The sequence below is a fragment of the Aulonocara sp. 'chitande type north' Nkhata Bay genome, linkage group LG19 (genome assembly GCF_057382095.1).
Source record: "Aulonocara sp. 'chitande type north' Nkhata Bay isolate Kocher_YH1m ecotype deep benthic linkage group LG19, A_spYH_male_GT1.1, whole genome shotgun sequence".
Lineage (NCBI taxonomy): Eukaryota > Metazoa > Chordata > Actinopteri > Cichliformes > Cichlidae > Aulonocara > Aulonocara sp. 'chitande type north' Nkhata Bay.
Genome location: NC_141362.1, coordinates 13,674,577 through 13,696,256, shown reverse-complemented (window position 1 = coordinate 13,696,256; position 21,680 = coordinate 13,674,577). Strand labels below are relative to the sequence as shown.

General features: G+C 42.4%; 2 protein-coding genes, 1 long non-coding RNA gene and 1 other non-coding gene across 5 annotated transcripts; 1 reads left to right on the top strand and 3 right to left on the bottom strand.

Annotated features, from left to right (window-relative positions):
- Positions 1-817: 817 nt before the first annotated feature.
- LOC147306675 (gap junction beta-3 protein-like) lies at positions 818-10,902 on the top strand. Its single transcript, XM_086274907.1, has 4 exons — positions 818-1,160; positions 5,281-5,488; positions 7,340-7,641; positions 7,724-10,902. Exons 2-4 carry the CDS (start codon positions 5,318-5,320, stop codon positions 8,055-8,057), a joined length of 807 nt encoding a protein of 268 aa, XP_086131033.1. The 5' UTR covers positions 818-1,160; positions 5,281-5,317; the 3' UTR covers positions 8,058-10,902.
- Positions 10,903-11,888: 986 nt separating this feature from the next.
- Positions 11,889-11,970, bottom strand: trnas-gcu (transfer RNA serine (anticodon GCU)). Its single transcript has one exon. It is a non-coding gene; the product is annotated as a tRNA-Ser (tRNA).
- Positions 11,971-12,900: 930 nt separating this feature from the next.
- marcksl1a (MARCKS-like 1a) lies at positions 12,901-15,712 on the bottom strand. The gene is made up of 2 exons (XM_086275240.1): positions 15,399-15,712; positions 12,901-14,269 (listed from the first exon to the last, which is right to left on the bottom strand). The coding sequence occupies exons 1-2, from the start codon at positions 15,480-15,482 to the stop codon at positions 13,745-13,747; spliced, it is 609 nt and encodes a 202-aa protein (XP_086131366.1). The 5' UTR covers positions 15,483-15,712; the 3' UTR covers positions 12,901-13,744.
- Positions 15,713-18,599: 2,887 nt separating this feature from the next.
- On the bottom strand, positions 18,600-21,614 carry LOC147306672 (uncharacterized). Of its 2 annotated transcripts, none has more exons than XR_015126414.1 (3): positions 21,533-21,614; positions 20,552-20,737; positions 18,600-18,716 (listed from the first exon to the last, which is right to left on the bottom strand). It is a non-coding gene; the product is annotated as an uncharacterized LOC147306672 (long non-coding RNA). The 2 variants fall into 2 exon arrangements; XR_015126413.1 differs by lacking the exon at positions 21,533-21,614 and adding an exon at positions 20,881-20,947.
- Positions 21,615-21,680: the final 66 nt, after the last annotated feature.

Sequence of the window (21,680 nt, the reverse complement as noted above, 5' to 3'; positions counted from 1 at the left end):
TGGTTTGTTCAACATGGAGAAAACCTGCAGTGAATATGGGTTCCCTGTTGCTTGTACTCTGATAACAGAGGCAGGCAGAAAATGCAAACTGTTTTTATGTTTTTATTATTAAGCACACTGAGTTTGCATGTAATGCAATGTGCTATAGGAATGAAATTACAAATGCCAGTGTCACACCAGAAATTTAAGGAGCTTGGAAAGAAAAGCATCTGGACTTCTTTAAGTTTCTTGAAGACATTTCACCTCTCATCCGAGAAGCTTGGTGGAGAGTCTCATATTTAAGCCCTATGGGAGTGTCTTTCCACCAATTCAAGAAACTTAAAGAAGTCCAGACGCTTATCTTCCCAAGCTAAGATTATAATGACCTCGATGACTGAGAACCTTCACAGACAGACCGAACAGAAAGTTAACACTTATTATGGAAAATCACACTGGAGGATGAGACGGGCAAAAAGCAGGCTTTTCCTATACTGTAAACTGTTTTGATTAGCCACCTATCGCACATGGTTACACAAACTTGAAAGGTTTATCCAGATCAAAGATCCAGGCTGATTTCTGTTAATCTACTGTGTGTCACAATCATTAAACAGGTTGAGATAAACTGCTGCAATCTGCTCCCAACCCTGTTTGATATACTATGATTCTGCTAAGCTGTTTGCCATCTGAGGATATTTGCATTAGTTTCCACAAGCTGTCCGCATTCAGGGTGTGGCGTTTTCTCTCTTAGTTACTCTCTTCAACCCCCAAACACACACACACACACACACACACACACACACACACACACACACACACACACACACACACACACACACACACACACACACACACACACACACCAGGCTTTCTGTTTGACATAGCTGGATGTTCTGTCTTCCTTCTCAATGAAGAATTTGTGTCTGTTGCTTTACTTATTTATAACGTGTTAGGTTACATGTTTTCTAGGGAGTGGAGTCTACGCAGCCGATGTTCATGTGTGCGTCTGTCATGACGTCGCTGCTGAATCTGGTTTGGCAGGCGTTCTGAGGAAAGAATGAGTAGACAGAGGCAGCAGGGGAAAGAAAGGAGCTGAAAAGCTGAAAGTAGCTTTTCCCTTCAGTGCTTAGTCTTCGCCTGCTGGTGTCGGCACACGGGGTGTTTAAGTGGCGTTTCACTTCCAAGTAAGTTCCTTTCTCTGTTTGGTTTTCAATAATTTTACTGTATCCTAAAGTCAGGAGTGAGCGGTAAACATGGAAACTGTATTCAGGAGTCTGTCATTTTTCCCCTGGCCAAGCTAAAGTATGTTTTTGTTCTTTTTAAAAGTAATGCAAAAGGTGAACACGAGTTGTTTATATGCTAGAAAAATAGGGAAACTCATTTAAAATAATAACCAGCTATGGAACAAACATTTCCTTTTGTTATGACTAAGTGTTAGAATATGAGGGGAAAAAAATGGTGGTCAACTCTAGGTTCATCAAAAAGACCGAGGCGTGGTGGAGCGGGGTTCACATTACAGTAAAAACTTTCCATGTAGCCACCGATGATACATAAAGTTTCTATTAAAGTGCCTCCTTTATGTCTTTTAGGTTTTCTCTTTGCTTTAGTCTCTTACATGACTGTAACCAAATATATGTCTATGGTACAAAACACTGCTGCTGAGGATCCTGGGATGGCTCGTTTGTATTTCTTTTGGTTCTTTCCTGCATCACTGACAAACTGTCAGAATGCCCGCCACCAACGATCAGCTGCTTCTCAGTCCACTACTGTTAAACTAGACTGTACAAGCTACGAACAAAGCACGTCCACAGTGGCATTAGTAGAAACCACTACTGATTCCTTTTATTAAACAATAATTGTCCCACAAAAATTGGGAAATCCCTTTAAGTTTAGTCTTAGCACAGACTAACATTACAAGCTGTTTGCTTCTGTCCTCTTCTCTGTGCTCATATAAACTTAAATACAGCTGAAATCCCATCAAAGCTGTTCTCATTTATGTTTTTCTGCTTCTGTTGTCCAACAGCACAACAGGTCCCAAAAAGCTTTCAAACCTTTCTTCACTTCCGCACAGCTAAAATACTGATATCAGTGATTTTGTATAACAAAAATGGTTATACAATTTTTAAATACAATTTTTTCTTTTTACAATTGTTAAATAAATTGTGTCATTTTAGCTACAATTAAATGTGAAATGATCCTTTTGGAGAAAAAAGAAGCAACAGAATTTCATAAAAAGTTAAAAACGTTTTCACTCTGGGAATGAAATTTGGCTACTCTACATGTCATAAACCTACTGGACCCTCAAAAAGTCAGAGCAATGGTTTAGCTAATAATGGCTGTGTGTTGGTCTTACGTAGAGCCTATGGACAGCTTTGCAGATTGTCACCTACATGTTATAACTGATTAATGCCACCAGGGGGCAGCGTCACAACCAGCTGCATGTCAGCTGCTCTCTTATGCTGTGGTTGATCGTTCAGCTAACTGTGCAGACGACAGAAATGATAACATACAAGTAGCTCAAGTGAAAAATGTCCACTGAAGAACTGTCTGTGCTTTTCGTGCTGTTTTTTTCCTGTTATTTCCTGTTTCTGTCCACTTTGCTGCTCTGAACATCTGCATTCCCTGCATTCCCACGCATGCCACTCTCATCCACCAGGAGTAAACCATTGGTGTTAAAGTGGTTGAACTGGAAGTTTTGGTGAAGGTGTCTTAGTGGCATTTTACCTGTCAAACGTTTGATTGTAAGCAGTGTTGAGCATCCAAAATAATGGCCATGCCTGAGTTCATGGTCTCAGTTGGGTCACCGTTTTGCTGGTCTGTGCTTGTCAGAGGTCGACCGTACACTCCCAATGACAATACGATTTACACATGCATTGTATTATCGACTTTTTTGTTGCTTAGTTTGAATCTTAAAATACTTTTTGCCCCGTTTCTACAAAGATTTAACAGTTTCTTTATTTTTAAAACAATATTTAATTTGTCTTAAAAAAAAGGAAATTCATCCTGGAATACTGCCTTCAATTCAAAAATACTGACCCCAACATAAACAGCCTCTGCTGCAGGAGTTAATCTGGAGTTTAAAGTGTTAACAGAGAAAACTCCTCCAAACTGAGCCAATGCTCTTTCGTAAATTCCAAATATTTAACTCTTTTCTAAACACTGACTGACCTTCTACTGTGCCAGAAACCACAGAGGCCTGTGCGTGTTACAGAAACCATATGGATTTTATTTCCTTCTTCTAAACGACTGCAGTACTTTGAAAGTTCATCCTTTTCTCTTTGAAAGAATACACCCACGCCTTCCATTTAAGCTTCTTCTCCTATATTTCTGCATTTAACATTTGCCTGAAGCACATAAAAATCTAAGCAGAAATGTAGCAAAAAGCATCAAAAGCATGTTTTTGTCTTTGCAAGCTTTGGAAACTCTGAGAGTTCAGAAAACTTCACTTTGATTGCACACACTGAACAGTGTTCAGAAACCATAGCCTCGTAGATAAGCTGGGGTGCATGTCATTAGGGTGTTCACTGATAAATGTCATTCAGCAGCAGCAAACATGCAGACAGTTGATACTGACAGATAACCTGTGAGCACATAGAATCCAAGAGCACAGTGTTAATAAAAGACTCTCTAGGTGTTAAAATCACACAGACATACAGTCATGTTGTGCTCAGATTATATGTGTACATATTTAAGAAACACCTTCAGTTATTTACAGCTTCATATTTCTATTCTTGGACCGTAGTAGAGTAACTTTGGAGGATTCATTGCTCAAAATAAGTCTTATTCGGCTTATCCCAAGCCTTAAGGCAGCCTCTGAATTTATCCTCTATCTGAAACAAGCCATTTCATCTGCCTTTAAGGTTTTAATGCCAGAGCAGTGTGTCTGTGACGATCGTATTGGGTATATCCACTGCCACTGACATCATACACAGTCAAACTGAGAAGAGCGTGAGTCTTTTTCTAATATGAGAAGCTCAAATGTCTATAATAAAAAAGCATTAGCACAATAACTCTAATACAATTCAAGATTTTCACAAGCTTCCCTGCACATTTGTGTGTGATGCTTTGTTTTGTCCTTAAGAAAGATGCAATAATCCATTTTGCAAGAAAGAAATGTGTTGGTTGCATTTCAGGAGTTAGAGCAGGTCAAAGATTTACTGGATGGTTAGTGGTTTGATCCCTGCTCCTCCAGTCTGCATGCAAAATGTCCTTGGGCAAGATACAAACCCCAAGTCATTCTCCGATGCATCGATCGGAACATGAATGTGAGTGAATGTTAGCTAGAAAGCAAAAAACAATGCTTTTGTGAATGAGGCATGTTATATAAATCACTTTGAGTGCTCCATTTACATTTTGTAAGGTAAACAAGTGGTTAGATGCTCTAACCAGCCCAAAAACATTGCTGAAGGACATGTGACCATATTGCTTTAACACTTGCTTCATAAACAAGCTGCTTCTGTCAACTGCATGCATTCAGAATCAGATACTTGTTCTAATACTAGAACCAATAAAACTGGAACACAGACTTGTCAGCTTCAAAAGGCACCAATATGACAAACGACAAATGAGATAAAGAGCGTTAGCCACTTGTGCAGGCACCCAACTGTCAACCAAGGGAACCACGCCCACAATAATACATAACTTTAAGCCTTGTATACACTGTAAATGGGTGCGTTAAACAAAAGTTAATCTCCTGTAGATTTGTTATGAAAAGAATAAAATGAGCTGGCCTTAAGTGTGCTTGTTTCTGCTCTAAATTTGGGTTTTTAAACTAAGTCCACAGGGCCTGACTTGTTTCTGGGGCTGGTTTTTGGCACGTTTGCCTAGATTTAATGCTTCAATCTCAGAGGATGTCAGCTGTCACAGCTAATTTAAACTAACATAAAATTGTGGTGGTCATATTTTTCTACATGTAGGCAAATGCAAACAAACGGTAGATTTGTTTTATTCATCATTTTATGGCCCTTATTTTATTTTATTTTAACTGTTTACATTTTGTTACAGTTACTGAAGCATGCAGTTTCATTAGTGAGGATCCAGATAAGATGAATAAGCCTAAATAATGATTTATTGGGCATTAAAGGGAATCAGCAGTTGTACTGTTGTGCAAACCTACAGTGTTTCTAAATGTGTACTCTCTCCTGTTTGGCTGATACGAAGGAATTCATGCAAGCCCAGACATGTATTTATGTGACCCACATTGCAGCTGATCCTTAACGATAGCAAGACCAAATTTGAGAATAAGAATAGAATGCAAAGCTAAATCTAAGGGAAGGTAATTAGTATTTTTGTTTTTCTTCACAGAGCATTTATCTCCAAGGCCAGTCCAGCAGCGACAGGGATGAACTGGTCAGGATTGGAGAATCTGCTGAGCGGAGTCAATCAGTACTCCACGGCGTTTGGGCGGATTTGGCTGTCCATGGTGTTCGTGTTCCGAGTGTTGGTGTTCGTGGTGGCAGCTCAGAGGGTGTGGGGTGACGAAAACAAAGACTTTGTGTGTAACACCCGACAGGTAAGGCTGTCACTAACCCCACCTTCCAATGTTTTTCAGTGACAGGGAGAAATAAGAGTTGTTGAGAATGTTACAGCACTGGTTCATAAGCCCTTCAGGGAAATCTGGTCCACTGATTTTCTACATTTACACTCAATATAGAGACGTTTTTAAAACTGGAAAGTTAACCTGCCCGAGTCACTTCAGAGGTGGTGATGGTGGTTGTGGTCTTGGTTTGAAAGAATGTGCTTTACAGTCCAAAGCATAGATAAATGAAAAGAAAATGGGCTGACAATTAATGTCAGCTGTCCTCAAAAGTTGAATTTGTGTTGGTTACTGATGCAGAAAACTATCACCAACCAGCAGTTGATTAAAGCATCTAACTTTTTCTAACAAAGGTAACTGCAAAAGACGAAATTCCCTCTTAGACACAATATGTTGGCAGGCTGGGATCTACATAAATTCAGTGCAGCTTTCTGATATAATGTTTCAGTCTTCTCTATACAGAACTTTTTATTCTAAATTTGAAACTGTTATATAATGAAGAACGCTGAAACTTTGTCATATGAACTAAAAGATGAAAAATTGCCCAGCAGTGACTTCGGTCTGTCAGTGCAGCTTTACCTCTTTGGTCTCGTGTTGTGAGCGCTCTGTTTTGCATGTAGTCTTTATGTCATTTGACTGTGTTGCTCTGTGTGTGATGTGCAGCACGACACAGTCGAACACTGCGATGAAAGTCAAAACAACAGACAGATATCACATCGAGACAACACGGTTGAACCGAACATCAGGAAGACACTAACGAAGTGATCGTAAAAAAGTTCAGTCGACATGAACGGCGGTCGTGAACAAAACAAATGTAACTTCATAAATATGACTCACATCGTTTTCATACTGTTAATCCATCTCTTGTGTTCCAAGAATCACCGGACGCCACTAATGTAGTGATTTGATCCTTCCCTGTCAGAGTACAGGTGCGCCGAAAAATGCCACCAATAGGACGGGTTTATGAACTTTCACCTTGTGGTCTGTTTATCCTTACTGTTCACACTAATGCACGAGCATCACAGCCACTGAACGTGACCACAAAACGATTATTGATGACTTTTCCACACATCATAAAGGCAAACCTTCCTTTGCTCACTGTTCCTATTAAAACAGGAGCCAGTTTTGCAGCTTTTGTGCGCTGCGATTTATTTGTCTTCCATTTAATCAGTGGGATCTTCTCCTCTCACGATCAATACAGAACCTACCCAGCATTTCCAATGCCTGCCTTAAACCTCGACTGAATGTTAATTCAGTTGTGCACTTCGGTGAAAGCCTCTGCAGTCACTCGTTTATTTGAGCTTTTCCTTTCATTTGTCACGTATTTACCAAATTAGATTGTAAGACTGAATTAGTGTTGGTGTTACATTAAAAGCCTTGTATTAAAAGCATATTGTGTACAGCATATTATAATTATAGGATATCTTCTCAAATAAATGAAAGCAAGCAAAAAGTAAAGAAAAGCAAAATACTTCATGTCTCACTAACCTGGTTCTTTTTGTATCTTTTGTCTTAAACTTTATTTTTGTTTTATATTTATGCCCTAAAAGCAGAAACTGGTTTCAAAGCATCGTCAGTTTTTAGCGTCATACAGAGGCATTAAAACCTTCTGCATCAGCTTCTCATTCTGACACCACAACAGTCCCTCTGTTTGTATTTATCATCATATGACATCTGCATTAGCTGTACTCTAAAATAAAAATACAGCCACTTTCTTTTCTCCAAGTTTCTCTTTAATGCAAAAATCCTTTGCTCTTGCTGATTTTCTCCATCTGAGACGTGAGACGAGCTACTTAAGCGAGTTACGACCCCGACTTTGTTTTGCAGCCCGGCTGTACCAATGTCTGCTACGACCACATCTTCCCCATCTCCCACATCCGCCTGTGGGCGCTGCAGCTCATCTTTGTCACCTGCCCGTCTCTGATGGTGATGGCTCACGTGAAACTCCGTGAAGGAAAGGACAGGAAATATGTCGAGCTGCACCAGGGCTCGCACCTCTACGCCAACCCTGGCAAGAAGAGAGGAGGCCTATGGTGGACGTATCTGCTGAGTTTGATCTTCAAAGCTGGATTTGACTCAGCTTTTCTCTATATCCTGTTTCAGTTATATCATGGATATGACCTGCCCAGGTAATGCTGGTAACTTACTGTTATTAAAATGAACCAGTGTTGTTCTGAACTCGTTAAAACCTGCTGTACTCTTTTCTGTCAGGTTGTCCAAGTGTCAGCTGTCGCCGTGCCCCAACACCGTTGACTGCTTTATCAGCCGTCCGACGGAAAAAAAGATCTTCATGCTGTTCATGGTCATCTCCAGTGCGGTTTGCATCCTCATGTGTATCCTCGAAATGATTTACCTCATCGGCAAGCGCATCATGAAAATATTAAAGATCCGACATGAGAACGAGAGGCTCGTCTTCGCTGACCAGCACGAGCTCACTACCATTGCTCCAGCCCGCTCTCAGTGCAGAAGCAGGAGAGATCCGACAGTGACCGACAGCGAGCTGGAGTTAAGCAAGAGGAAGGATGCTAAAACTACAGTACTCTAGCATTCTGCAAGCTGCAATCATGGCTCGCCAACAGGAACAGAAAGTACCCAATAAGACTACTGAAACTGATCAAAAAGGGTTGTAAGCGATGGGTATTGTTTAGGTTTTATCCGATACCAGTACCAAACTGGTACTTTTGAAACAGTGCCGGTGCTTAAACGGTGCTCGAACCGGTGCTTAAAGAATGGAGAACACAAAATTGGTCCAGAAACCTCTCATGTTCAGCTGTTTTTTTGTAAAAAGATAACAATGTTAGAGTTTTCTGCAGCTATAGGGGATTTATAGTATCACTCTTGGCTGGAAGCAGTGCTTAAACAATGGAAAAAACAATCTTTGTACAAAAACCTCTCATGTTTAACTGTTTTCCACTTTTTCTTTGGTCATTTTAGCCTTTTTGGCCAGGGTGAAGGGAGTATCTGCCATCAAACAAGAAGACAGCCGCATGTAACTACGACGGTGTTTGCTAGTTCACCCTACATGCATTAATGTAATAACGTGGTTAGCCTACTCAACGTAAATTACACACGAACAACATTAAGCTACTCACGCAGAGAAGAACGGCTGCTGCTGCATCATCATCCGTCATCATTTCTGCTACACTGGCAGGGCTAGGGGCCAGGACTCTACTCTTCGGGTTTTTGGGGGATGTTGCTAACTCCGGGTCCAATAACAGGCACCACACCCGCAGTAGATGTGCTCGGTGTGAGCTCTTGCAGCAAGCTATCAAATACGGCGCATTTCTCGGCTTTTAACAAAATGCTATACGTCGCCAGGTGTTTCATCAGATTCGAGGTGTTACCTCCTTTGCACAATATCAGCTTCAAGCACTTGTTGCAGGCTGCTGAGTTTGCATCTTTTGCTGTGAAGTACAGCCAGACTTTTGACCGCTTCGCCTTGGGCATTTCTAATCTGTAGCTCTGCTCTAAAAGAACGTACGTACCTGGGCCCACCTACTACGCTCGCAAAGGTAAAATGATTGGCTGGAATCCAAAGTGTATGACATCTCAGGGAAAAAAAAGCACCGAAATGTGCGCTGCTTTTCGGTCTGGTTACTACCGTTTATGACAGAACCGGTGCCATAATGGCACCGGATACCGGTACCCATCCCTAGTTCCTGTGGATTATGATCCTCTCATCCAGCTGCATATGAAACGTTCATGATGTCAGCTGCGTTAAAGAAATGGCACCTAGAGCTGCTGACCAGAAAACACTGCTGAAGAAGAGGACTGTCAGCGGTCCGACATCGCATTTTTTCATTGTTTATGTCACAAAGATGCGAGGACAAACATTCAGGTTATTCCGTATCAACAAGATAAATTAAATGGAATTTAATTTTAGGTTATTGATTTAAGAATCTGCAGCAAACGACTATTTAATTAATTGTCTCACACCATTGTAAATATTGCAGATTACAACACTTGCTATCTAAAACTGCACTGTTGAAACTGCACTGTGCAGTTTAACATCTTTACACTGACAGAAAGGGGTGTTTGGCTGGTTCGGACACTTAAGATGTGTCACAGGATGTGAAATGAGTTTGAGATTCCTGCTTTACACTAAGATACACCCGGCTTGTTCTGATCTGAGGTCTACGGTGCATTTAATGCACAGTTTTTGCAGTAAAACTGCAACCCTGACAAAGATCTAACAATTTTGTATACAATTCTAAAGATTAAAATAATATTCAGTGAAATGTGTGTTAATTATAGACACATCTATTTTTATCGTTTTGTTAGCGCCATCATCTGGTGGTTGAATCTTGTGCTTTAATAAGGCCACCGTAATGTCACGGGGCAGCAATGGAGGCAGGAGGTCTGTCCCCAGTTAAAAACATCAGGTGTGGTTTTTATTTCTGACTTTTCTGATACTTAAACAGAAAAATATGCCAAATGTAAACAAAGCTGTTGATTTACTGATCGATCTACACTCCCACCATCATCTATGGTCTCATCTATGTCCCAAAAATTAGATTGTGGAAAAGGCGCCTGGTCTCTCCATTAGACTAAAGTGCCAAGTAGGTGCCTTCTAAGTGAGGAGCATGAGATAAAACCTTGGGGCACACTGGTGAGATTAGAACAAGGGCAGGGACAGGATGGGCTCCTCTGGTTAGCTTGGAGCAGCAGATGGATGGATGGATTTTTCTCCTGTGCTTGTTCTTGATTATCAAATCTGGTGGTACCTAAATGGCAACAGATGGGTGTAAAAACTGTGCCTTGGGCCCTTTGACCTTCAGGCAAAAATGCCGGACTGCGATATCCAAATTGTGGCCACTACTGCAGTTGGGTCCAAGAGTTAAGTTAAGGCCACAGAATTTGAAATATGATCCTTAAGTCATTTTTTTATCCCACTTTTGGAAAGAAGTCAGTCGGAGTAGCTGTCAGGTGGTGGTAGCAAAGTTTTACAGTAAAGAAGAAAATATCCGACTCTCACTAACCGTTTCCAGAGCTGAAGTTTGGGAATGGTTAGAAAGCAAACACAAGTGATCTGCTGGACACCTGGGAGACATGTTTTAGACACATTTTTGCTGTGTGGCCTGTTAAGATGAGCTTTAGTCACCAGGTTTTAAAATTTACCTTTAATTACGGTTATTAGATTTTTACTATTTAAAGTGGAGAGTGTGAACCTTAGCTACTGTCTTTGTGTGATTTTTACGAGACATGTCTACTTTAATCTCTAGTTTAATCTTCGCACTCACTTCTGCTCTGACTATGAGTCAGCTGGAATGACATGCTGTGGTCCAAGATTATTTTTTATATAAATAACAGGCTGTTGTTGACATTACAGTGATATATTTATCTGCTTGTAATAAAAAAGAAACTGATTATAAACTGTTTGTGTAGACTGTCTTTTCTTTGCAGGAATGAAGCTGTATATGTGCAGTATTATCCTACAATGCTGCTGCGTTGTTGCTTAAACAGCAAATAAAGGTTTCATTTTTCATTAAAAACACAGAGTACTTCACAAATACACCATTTGTCATATTTATCTGACTGAAACCTGAGCAAAAAAAGTCAAAATGTGGAACAATAACAGTTTAAACATGTTACCACTAGATAGCAGCATTCTCAAAATTGAACAAATGTGACATTTATTTGCATATTTGCACACTTTATGAACATTTAAGTTAAAGTTAATATCAATAATGCTTCAAATTTGTTTGAACTACATACAGTTTTATTTGTATGTCAGGCAATGCTTCAGTATAATTGCCCGAATAAGTGACCAGCGGTATTTCATGATGATTGTGAGACTTCTAATTCTATTTCATGAAACACAGACAGCTCATGAAGTTAAAAACTCCAGCATGAAAAAATAAATTTTAACATCTTTTAAACTGTTTACTTTCAGTATTTAATATCATTGCATCCACATGAAAATAGACACATTACATGTTTTGTAACTAAAAACCTGTCAGGATTTATAAATTAATTACATTTATTATGTTTTTACTCATCTTTAATGTTGCCAGACCCAATAAAAGGAAAGCAATGCATTTAAAAAAAAAAGAAAAAGACATGACTTCACTATAGTTTTAGCACATTGCTAAGACATCCAGATGGCCAAATTAGACCCTTTGGTGGGCCAGTTCTGGCCCTCAACCCTGATGTTTGACACCCCTGTTGCACAAGGAATTTAAAAGACAAGAGTAATGCGGTTTTCATCCAATTTTTCAAAGCAGTTTAACAAAAAAGCCAAAAAGGGCGACAGATCTTTTAAAAAATTTAAATGTCTCTTTACTTCAAGACGGAACGTGTTGTTAAAAAAGGATCCGAGTCGAACTGTCACACGGAATAATACCCATTTCAGGTTTTACCTACAAAACATTCACTGCGACGAGGATGGGATTCGAACCCACGCGTGCAGAGCACAATGGATTAGCAGTCCATCGCCTTAACCACTCGGCCACCTCGTCTGTGAACCCGCACGAATATTACTGAGTCTGGACATCAGCGGGACCAGTATGCAAACATGATACATAGATAAACGGTGGGCAGCGTTTGACGCCATGTTCGCTTTTGTTTCTGCGCCACTCTAACAGTAAATACGGCTTTCACTGTAAAAAGTCTGCAAAAAAACAAAAAAAGTAAACGTAACAAAGTGGGCTGAGTTAAATTTAACTCAACTTAGCAACTACCAATAGGAGCGAAGGATAATCTTGATTGACATATGAGTGGGTGGCAGCCACTGTGTAGACTCGTCGATGTTCGACGAGCTGATCGGTTTAAATCTGTGTGTGCGTGTGGTTAAAGGCTTACCAAAGCTGTGAGGAAAAGGAGGCTGCAACTGCGATTTATCATCAAACACCAACAACGTGTAAACGAAACGTTCATGATTAACCGGAAGGCAACAGGCGGCACAGGCACTTGCAGTACAGCAGTCGCTCCAGCAGAGGGAGATAAAGACCACCAATTACAACTAGAGGGTCGCCAAATAAATGGCCTCTAGTGCCTGCGTATCCCATATGTTGCGTCCTAACGTTAATTAGTTATGTAAGGATATATGTATATTTATGCTTTGCTTTGCTACACGTGACTCAGCATGCTTTATGACCACATACTGGACCAGATGAGGTCGTGTAGCTCTTGCATTAAGGTTATGTTTGCATGACAATGATGCTTTAAATCTTTCCTTTTGTTAATAATTTAATTTCTCAGGGTGTCTACTGCTGTCATGACCTGTACATGCACACCTGATATTTATTCATGTGGTGTCAATATGCCATCATGTGTTTGAATCCAGTTTATAGTATCCCATCTATATGTGGTACTGCAATCAGTCCAGATTGCAGGTTTAAGCAGCCAGATTTTCCGGTCTTGGCGAATCACAAGGCAGAAGACAGACAGAGGGGATCAAACATTTATTTACCCTTATTAAAAGTTACAGTAAAACCATTAACATCTTCAAACGATAGCAAAATAAAGAGAACCAAAAATATTGGCCAAAACATATTTACAGAGACAGTTTGCAGATAAAAAGCTCACATTTTTTTGTACACAATCCCAACCCCTGCGCCATAAATTCTGAAATGTGAACACTGCAACACTCAAGAAGCTCGAATGTGGTTTTAGCCAGAAAAAGAACCAAAATGCACGAACAAAGACATCTTTTTCCACCTCCCCTCCTTGATGTTCTCCTCCCTATACATGACAAAATACTTGAAATTTGGGGGTAAAACATAGGAATGTAGAATTCTAAAAATTAATAAGATGATCTGAAAGGTTTATGTGTCCATATATCAGTCATTTCGAGTGAAGGAGATGGTCTGCCCCGCTCCGCCGACGGTGACAATTTTTAGATCCCAAAAAAAGATGAGAAAGAAAAATAAGATGTTATAGGGCTGCCACGCTGTTTAAAAGGATGCTTCTCCATGAATTGGGAAAATAAGTCAGTATTCCTGATTCGCTCCACATCCAATCCATTACCTTCGCCGCACGCCAGTCCCTGTGTGTACCATGAGGGGGCAACGCCAGCCAACGCTTTCATCATGAGAGGGCCCGGTGAGTTTCCGTCTGTCGAAGAACTAATAAAAGGCAGTGAACTGGTGGTTGAATCAGCAAACGTGATATATCCTTTGTCTTCTTTTGTAGTTTTGTTTATAACTTTATGAGCGTGGCACGAGTCTCTCATATATATTTTTATATACTTTAATCTTGGAAAATCAGTTCAGGTGCCGTGCTGGAGTGCAGTCACTCTGCCTTGGCCTCGCCCTCGGAGGCTGCGGGTGTCGTGTCCTCGGCAGGGGCCTCCTCGGCGGGTGCGGCCTCTGTTGGTGGGGCCTCCTCGGCGGCCTTGGCCTCTTCCTCGGGTGCAGGAGCGGCCTCTGCGGCCTCGCCCTCTTTAGCCTCGGTGGCCGGCGTCTCCTCTTTGGTTTCCTTGGCTGCATGGCCGTTCTCCTCGGGCTTGTCCTCGGTCGTAGGGGAGGTGGCCTCCTCCTTGCCCTCCTCGCTGCCCTTCTTGTTCTTCTTCAGCGAGATGCCCTTGAACTTGAAGGAGTTCTTCAGGGAGAACTTCTTCTTCTTCTTGACCTCCTTGGCAGCCTCGCCCTCCGCTTTGGCTGCCTCGCCCTCGGCCGCAGGAGCAGGCTCGATAGCGTCTCCGGCGCTGGTCTCGCCCTCCTTGGCTGGCTCCGCGGTTCCATTTCCATCCGCGGCCGCTGCTTCCCCGTCGGGTTTGGCTGAAACATCGCCGTTGGTTTTGACATGGCCGTTCTCCTGCGGAGAGAAAGAGTCATAGATTAAAACACTGGAGGTGGGTCAACGCAAACACACTGCCTGCGGAAACGAAGAATTATTTATGCATAATGAGATGAGCGCACTGTAAACACATTAACATTAGCCCATTTATGCCTACAGTTAATCCATGTTATTCTTCAGGAGAGCAGCTCTGACTGTGGTGGGAGGGGGGGGGGGGGATTTAACAGCTGTCTGTATTACTCTGAGCTGGCACACGGGGGCAGTAGTGCTACATCAAAAACATCAACACTACCAGCAAGTTGGGGAACAAAGGAATCCCCGTGAAACCTGCTCTGCGCTCTCATCCTACATCTACCAGCTCCACGCAAGAGCGCAGACAGCTCACATCAGCTTCAGCTCAGACAAAGCCACAATCAGTCCACGCACTCGCCAACAGCAGCAACAGGGACGTTTTTACATGTCTCGAAGTGGGTCACATGAGTTCATCTGGGCATCTCTGTAATAACGCGTATCCTGACCGGATCAGTCACACACCACTAATCGAAACGCACAATTCACTTCTAACATATTTAAATTGTTCAAAGTTTACGCGGAAACCCACTCCACAGTGTGTGTGTGTGTGTGTGTGTGTGAGAGAGAGAGAGACTGTGTGTGGGTAACAGCCGGGGGGGAAATGGGGTCAGAACTGGCGCCTGCACGCGCTTTGTTTGCAACTCCGCAAAATGCGCCTCCAGCAGAGCGCATTTGCATCCTTTGCACCGCTCGCCTCACATCTTTTGTTCGACGCTCAGAGCGACTATCCGCTCAACTCATGACAGAAAACACGCTCAAAACTCACACGGGGACCCAAATCCGACGCTCTCGGGTGAAATGTGCGCGTAAATCTCCCCAGTGGGACAGCAGGCGGAATTAACAAAGGCAGGCGGGCAACTGCGCGCTGCTCGACGGCTGCCCAGCCGGAGGTCTCCCGATGCCCTCATTTTAGGCTAAATTCAGTTTTAAGTGTTTTCCCCCCACAGCTATGAACGAACCCTGACACGAAGGAGCGACCGCCAGCCCCCCACCGCGGCACCCATGCCGCCAGTGGGCGTCGGGTGCCATGTGGCTCCCCGCTGATGCTCGGGCGCACCGGGCCCGCTTTACTCACCTGGCCGTTGGCTTTAGCAGCAGCAGGGTCGGCGGCGGCTTTGCCCTCAACAGCTACTCCACCCTTGGACAACTGGGCTCCCATTTCTGTCTTTCCTTTAGTTTTTATGAACAAAAAATAAAATCGAAAAAGAAAACCCTCGAGTTTTTGAGATTTAAAAATCCAGTTCTGGGATAGGTGAGAGCTTTCCGCCTAAAAAACAGAGGTGAAAATCCGACAGGATCTCCTTCTCCCTTACAAAGGTTTGTCAACGAGAAGACCCCCCCTTAAGCGTGTGTGAACCCCACGGAGGCTGAGCTCAAATTAAAGGATGTCAGGGAGACGGCTGTGAGTATTTCAACCGCGCCTCAAAATCGACCGGAGACCCCTCCCCTGGGCGTGGCGGCCGGGCTTTGTCCAATCTGCAGCGGGGGGATGGGCCTCCTTCTCCGGGCTGTCACTGCCACAGTCTGCCACTCAGCTGGAGAATGAGCAAGACTTTATTTTCCAGCTGCTTCAGATGTCTGGAAGATTGTGGACACATTTTAAACTTTGTTCTCTTGTGAATTGTTTATAATTTGGCACAAATTGAAAAATTCATTCATCTGTTCAGGAAAACAAGACAAGTTTTAGAAGTCTGACCCGAACAGGTGAGCAGAAAAGTTAAGTGAAGGTAAGAACAAGCAGTGGAAATAATAAAAGTCCTGAGTACATGCACAGCATCACTGCTATACATAAAGGAGTTTAAAGAAGTGCATCAAAGCATTTTAAAGAAGACGTTTTATTTTTTATTTGAAATGAAAACCTAAATGTGCACGTGTCTCTTGTTTTGATTAAAAACTCTAATATATGACACCCATTGGATAGAAAATTATATTCTCCTCAAATAAATAATGTCTAAGACGTGATCAGTAAATCATAACCATTCAATAAACTGTGAGAAAAAATAGAGGTAGCATAAAGGTCAACACTAAAAGTATTTTTTATCAGTGTTTGTGTGCCTGAAGATGAAAAATGAACATAAAATATGTCTTAAGACAAAACACATGAAAAACAGATTCAGCTTTAACAGTTAGATGAAAGAAGAAACGAGTAAACATATAAGCACGAACATGTAAACACACTGCATTTCAGTCATTTTATTCCATCACAAGCAAGTAAAACTGTTCCTTTTCATCTGTAGCGGTGATGAGTCGTTACAGTTGTAGCTAAAATGCAGACGTGGACTAACAGTGGATGTTGTCAGTTAAGGATAGAAATATGGAGTTGAAGCAGTTGTGTTCACTAGCATACTGAATATCTGGTAAATAGAGTAGTAGCCGAATGGTTGAAGTAGTAAGCCATTAGTTATGGATAAACATTTTGAATCCCTCTAAAAAAGTTCGATTATTCCAAACCTAGGACTTCCAGCTCTCTGAGGTGTCCCACGTTAATCTGCTGTTCAGCCTCCCGGCAACATCCTTTATCTCAAAGAGGCCCTCCGCAGAACTCGATGATCACAGAACAACAGCACATCAATGAGAAGCGAGGAATTTTAATGGCCTCCTCTGGAATTTGAGTGACAGGGCCCGGCTTTCCAAGAGAAAACCTGTTACATAACACGCAGCGCACTCAGAAGAGACTTTGAGATGGCACTGGGGCTGCTTTGTCACCAACACAGACACCGAGACAGTGAATCAGACTGTCGGCTATTAATGAGGTCTCGTTGGCTAGAACCGTGCATCCCACGGTCGCTGCAGTGACACTGCGTTTTTTTTTCTCCGAGAGGTCAGGGGTCATGTGTTTTAAGAGTTATGAAAGCCAGTGGAAAGCTTCTATATCCTGCATACATGCTTTTGTATACCAGCTTCTTCCTTTTAAACCTAATTGTCAAATTTCCTTTCCCATCATTTATCCCTCATGGGACCCCACGTTAACAAAAACACGGCGCCGAGCCCCCTTCTCCTGCTTCATTAAGTGCAATTTATGATTTCCTCCTTCTTTTAGAGCATCCCTACGTGGGTCCGTCTCGTTCCCCCTGTTCACCCACTAGAACAACCCCCCTCCACACAAACACACACACATGTCACAGCTGTGGTATGCAAGGCATGCATACACCACCCAGAGAATGATCCCCAGCCATTTGCGGGCCAAGCTTCCCAGAGTGGAACACACTCCGAGGGGTTCAACATCTACACCTCCCCACCCCTCCTGACCGACCTCCATACATTCTCCCAAACTGAGTCAAGAAAGAGAAACACATGATGTTTTTAACCCCCCCGGTCTCACCTTTCAGTGGATTCATGGCTCAATTATGGTTGTGTGGTTCCTTTCAGTGCTCTGATATGGAACACTAGGATAGGTGTACCCGTGAGGTGGTGCTGTGGGAATTATGTTCAGTCTGGCATCAAGCATTTGGAACCAAAGGGAGTAAAAATTATATTAACAATAAGAAATTTCTTAGGTAAGAATATTAAAAATGAGAAAGACACTGGGAAGAGGCCCTGAGTCCTCGGCACAGGAACGATATCCAAACAAGTCCCTGTCAGGCAGCTTAGCGGGGCGAGGTCAGCCCAGATTTATTTCAAAAGCAGTGAAGGTCAAAAAGTCACTGGCTGGAGAAAAAAAGTGTTTTACTGGGTGACAAACTTAAAGGTCAACTTTAATTTGAAAAAACTCAAACAAACCTCAAATTTCCAGATTCTTCTGGCCTGATTTTTGCAAGTGGGTTTTCTGAGTACACAGGAATGCTTTAAACTTTGGGGATACTTTGATCTGTAAACTTTCAAAGATGGTGGGGCGGGGGTATAAAGGCAGGTTAATTGCCCCTTTGGGCCTCCTGCTCTCACACCCCCTCGCAGTCTTGCCTACATCAGATTGATAACAGTGTCTTATCAGCAGTGGAAGCAACAACTATTGTTACAGCTACTCCCATTATTGTAATGATTATTTTAATTAACATATATTTAACCTTCTTTTCTCTTATAGAGGGTGCATGCCCCTTAATGAGTATTTTATTTCCAAGTATGAGACGTTACTCTTACTTAGTATGTAGTACACAATGTAATCCTGTTCACTATTTATAGAATCAATATCCAATATCTGAATGTTTTTTCTGCATTTCTGTAGCTAATAAGATTGTGTAATTGCAAACTGTTACAGGAAAATAAAACAAAGCCGTATTTAATAGAGGTTGAATGCTTTCAGTGTTGTTTGTTAAACAGAAATATAATCACAAACCAACTTGTGTTTCAATCCAATGCTGAGGTGGTTTTCTGATCCCTTGAAGCGTTTCCCAGCAGACTTTGCATGTCACTCTGGCCCTCCTCTTTTTGGTATCACATGACAAACCACTATGACCTGGGTATTAGAAGAAAGTGTATACAAAAGTTTAATATTACGTTAATACAGGGATCTTTCTACTTGTATGTAGATGTACACTGGACATGCATGTGCAGGTGAAAAACAGGAAGCAGACTGTTGATCGGCAGTTTTAAAAGTGACATAAGATTATAAGGCGCTCTGTACTGACTGGGAGGCTTTTCAAAGACTGCAAAGTGACATCTTAGAGCTGTACTAGGAGTGTAATTGATTGCCAGAGAAAGCCTTGGCAATGAGAAAGAAGAACCCACACAAAACGGCTGAAATCACTAAAGGTTCTTGAGAGTAGGTGTAATATTTTGGTTCCTAGTCAGGAACCAAACATGAGCATTATTGCTTTGAAAAGACTCAGTGTTAGTGGGTCTTATAACACCAGGGTTCAGCTTTAAAAGAAATAGTTTTCTCCCTCTAAAATCCTCTGCATGCTTTCTTTTACACCTACTTGGCCTCATTGCCCCCTTAGCACTTAAGGCTTTGCTTAGCCTACATCTATACCTTTGTCCAAAGGTAAAGGTCCCTGCTCACAAAAAAAAGAAACAATAGCTGCGGTTGCATGATGAGAGTTTAAGGATGTGGGTCCTTATGAAACCACTTGTGCAGAGGTAAAACAGGACATAAATTATTAGGCAAATTTAAAAGTGACATTGGAGTGTTTTCAGGGTGAAGAGAGCTGCGCTGGCTGTTTCCCCACTTTTTAAAGTGCTCGTCACTCTATATTGGTTCGCAGGTTTGAATGTGGAATCAATCGTCTCATCTCATTCTCAGCAAACGGAAAAGAGACACAACTCCCACAGGTAATGAGGTGCAATGGCCTTCCCCAACCACCCATTTAAAAATGAAAAATGGTGCCGTTAAGAGTGCAATAAGCACAAAAAAAGCCAAGGCACTGACATGGAAGCCTTACTATTTATTAACTATGCAGAGCACACATGCACACTTGTAGGATGCACACTGTGATGATAACAAGTCCTGATTTCCTTGAGAAAAACGAGAATGTGGCTGAAGAAATACCCCTGGTCTTGACCTGTCTGCTTATTTCTGTCACGTTTAATGTGGTGCCCCCCCCCCCAATGAGCCGGTCAATGCCCCTGTTTGTGCTGCTGGCCATTTTTCATCCCCTGACATGGGATGAGTTCTCACCAAAAAGCCCCCATTGTCTCTCTCGCTCCCTGCAAGCCAACTGTGCATTACAATTAGAAAGAGAGAGGGATAAAAAAAATAAAAGAGAGAGAGGAGGACTGGAGCGAGGGAGCAGCATCAGAAACACGTCTCTGGAGTTCCTTTTGCTTCTGGGAGGAGAAAAAGTTATCTTTATGACAGTCACCTTGAACAGATTACTTGAGCAGATCAGCATGATGAATATGTAATTTCCCAAGGTTCCTCAGCTTGTCAGCAATCCATGCATACAAAATCACAAAAACAAGAGTGCAGGCTGTTTCCTGTGTGCTTTCCTTTGGTTTTACTTCACGTTTGTCTCAAAGCTGAGAGCTCGAGTACCTAAATAACTGATGCAATCGTACAGCACCTTTCAGAGTAGAAAATAATATTATTTAAAGCATCGAAAATGCTAATGCAACACTGAATTTTGCTCAAAAGTGGCGTCCAAGCGGCTTTGTTTATACGCCGAGTTGTAAATGCGATTTTATGTCTCTCCTAAACACAGCATTTGCATTGCCAAGCACCTAATTACAAGGACAATCAGGTGCACAGCCCTCTTCACTGCCATGAATACGAGCGTGTCGACTTAAAAGAAAGCCCATTGTAATGCTAATTATTTCGATCAACTAGCTTATTGACTGCAAAAAGGCCCTCACCAGCAGGCAACCACAAAGCTGCACATGGCAGCCATCTTGGCCAGGGGCTTGTGCAGGGTCTGGCAGTGGCTCTCAGAGGAGACGGAGGAGGAGGAAGGGATGCAGGAGGGATGTCCAGTGCTGAGCCAGGCTTGCATGTTTGACTCGCCTCATTGATAAAACAGTCGTTCACATCGCAGGGGGAGCCTGGAAAACAACACAAGCTCTAAAAATGGAGGGAAAGAAACAGTGGATGTGTTTACTGTAGATTTCCCTTCAGACACACACACACACACACACACACACACACACACACACACACACACACACACACACACACACACACACACCTCCCTGCCTAAGGTGGCAGACATGACGCGACAAACTCCCCCCCCTTCCCAATCCACCCTACATTTCTGTATGCGTGCAGACAGGGGGCCAGAGTCGGTTACCATGGCAACTGCTGCTTCTATCAACATTTCTGGCCGATGTTACAAAGGTACACAGTTCAGTGGAAAGGCAGGAGAAGGGAAGGCCTTGGCGTTCTGTTTGTTTGTTTGCCTTATCATTTTGCCGAGGTTTGCTTATCTGAGATGACTCCCACAATTTAAGCAGGCAAGACTCTCAGCCTCTCTGTGACTACAGGGAAATTAAGCGTGGTTCCCTTTTAACATCTACCCTCCCCACCAGGCTTTATTTTGGTTTTCCTCATCATAAATTCTTTCTGTCTTTGTTGACTCCTGTTCATTGTCTCCCTGTGTTTGTCTCTGATCTCGAGGCTTGAACAGTTCTTGGCAAATTCCACCAACGGTGCCTCATTTCTGTCTGTTGTCATAACATGCAGGGCAGGTACGACGGGAGCGAGAGATAAAACAGATGGTAGGACAAGTAAGAGGAAAGGGTGAGAGGTTAAGGAGAGCAGAAAGGCTTGATGAGTGAGGCAGAGGGAAAAATGGCTGTGTGTATCAGACAGGGGCGTACAGTAGTAGTAGGGCAGCTTACCCCCACTGGCAATGAAGCTGCTGCATTACTAGGTCAGTGTGCCATCATCTCATTCATCATTATCACAACCTGCTCTTCCTCCTCCGCTCTGCCTCTTCATCCCTCCCACATTATGGTTCGATTGTTCTCCTCGTCCAAGCTTCAGAGA

Coding starts and splice junctions, on each gene's coding strand:
- marcksl1a (XM_086275240.1), bottom strand. CDS start 15,482: ATGGGAGCCCAGTTGTCCAAGGGTGGAGTAGCTGTTGAGGGCAAAGCC. Junction 14,270..15,398: donor CTGCTAAAGCCAACGGCCAG/GTGAGTAAAGCG, acceptor TTCTCTCCGCAG/GAGAACGGCCATGTCAAAAC.
- LOC147306675 (XM_086274907.1), top strand. CDS start 5,318: ATGAACTGGTCAGGATTGGAGAATCTGCTGAGCGGAGTCAATCAGTAC. Junction 5,489..7,339: donor TTGTGTGTAACACCCGACAG/GTAAGGCTGTCA, acceptor TTTGTTTTGCAG/CCCGGCTGTACCAATGTCTG. Junction 7,642..7,723: donor CATGGATATGACCTGCCCAG/GTAATGCTGGTA, acceptor CTTTTCTGTCAG/GTTGTCCAAGTGTCAGCTGT.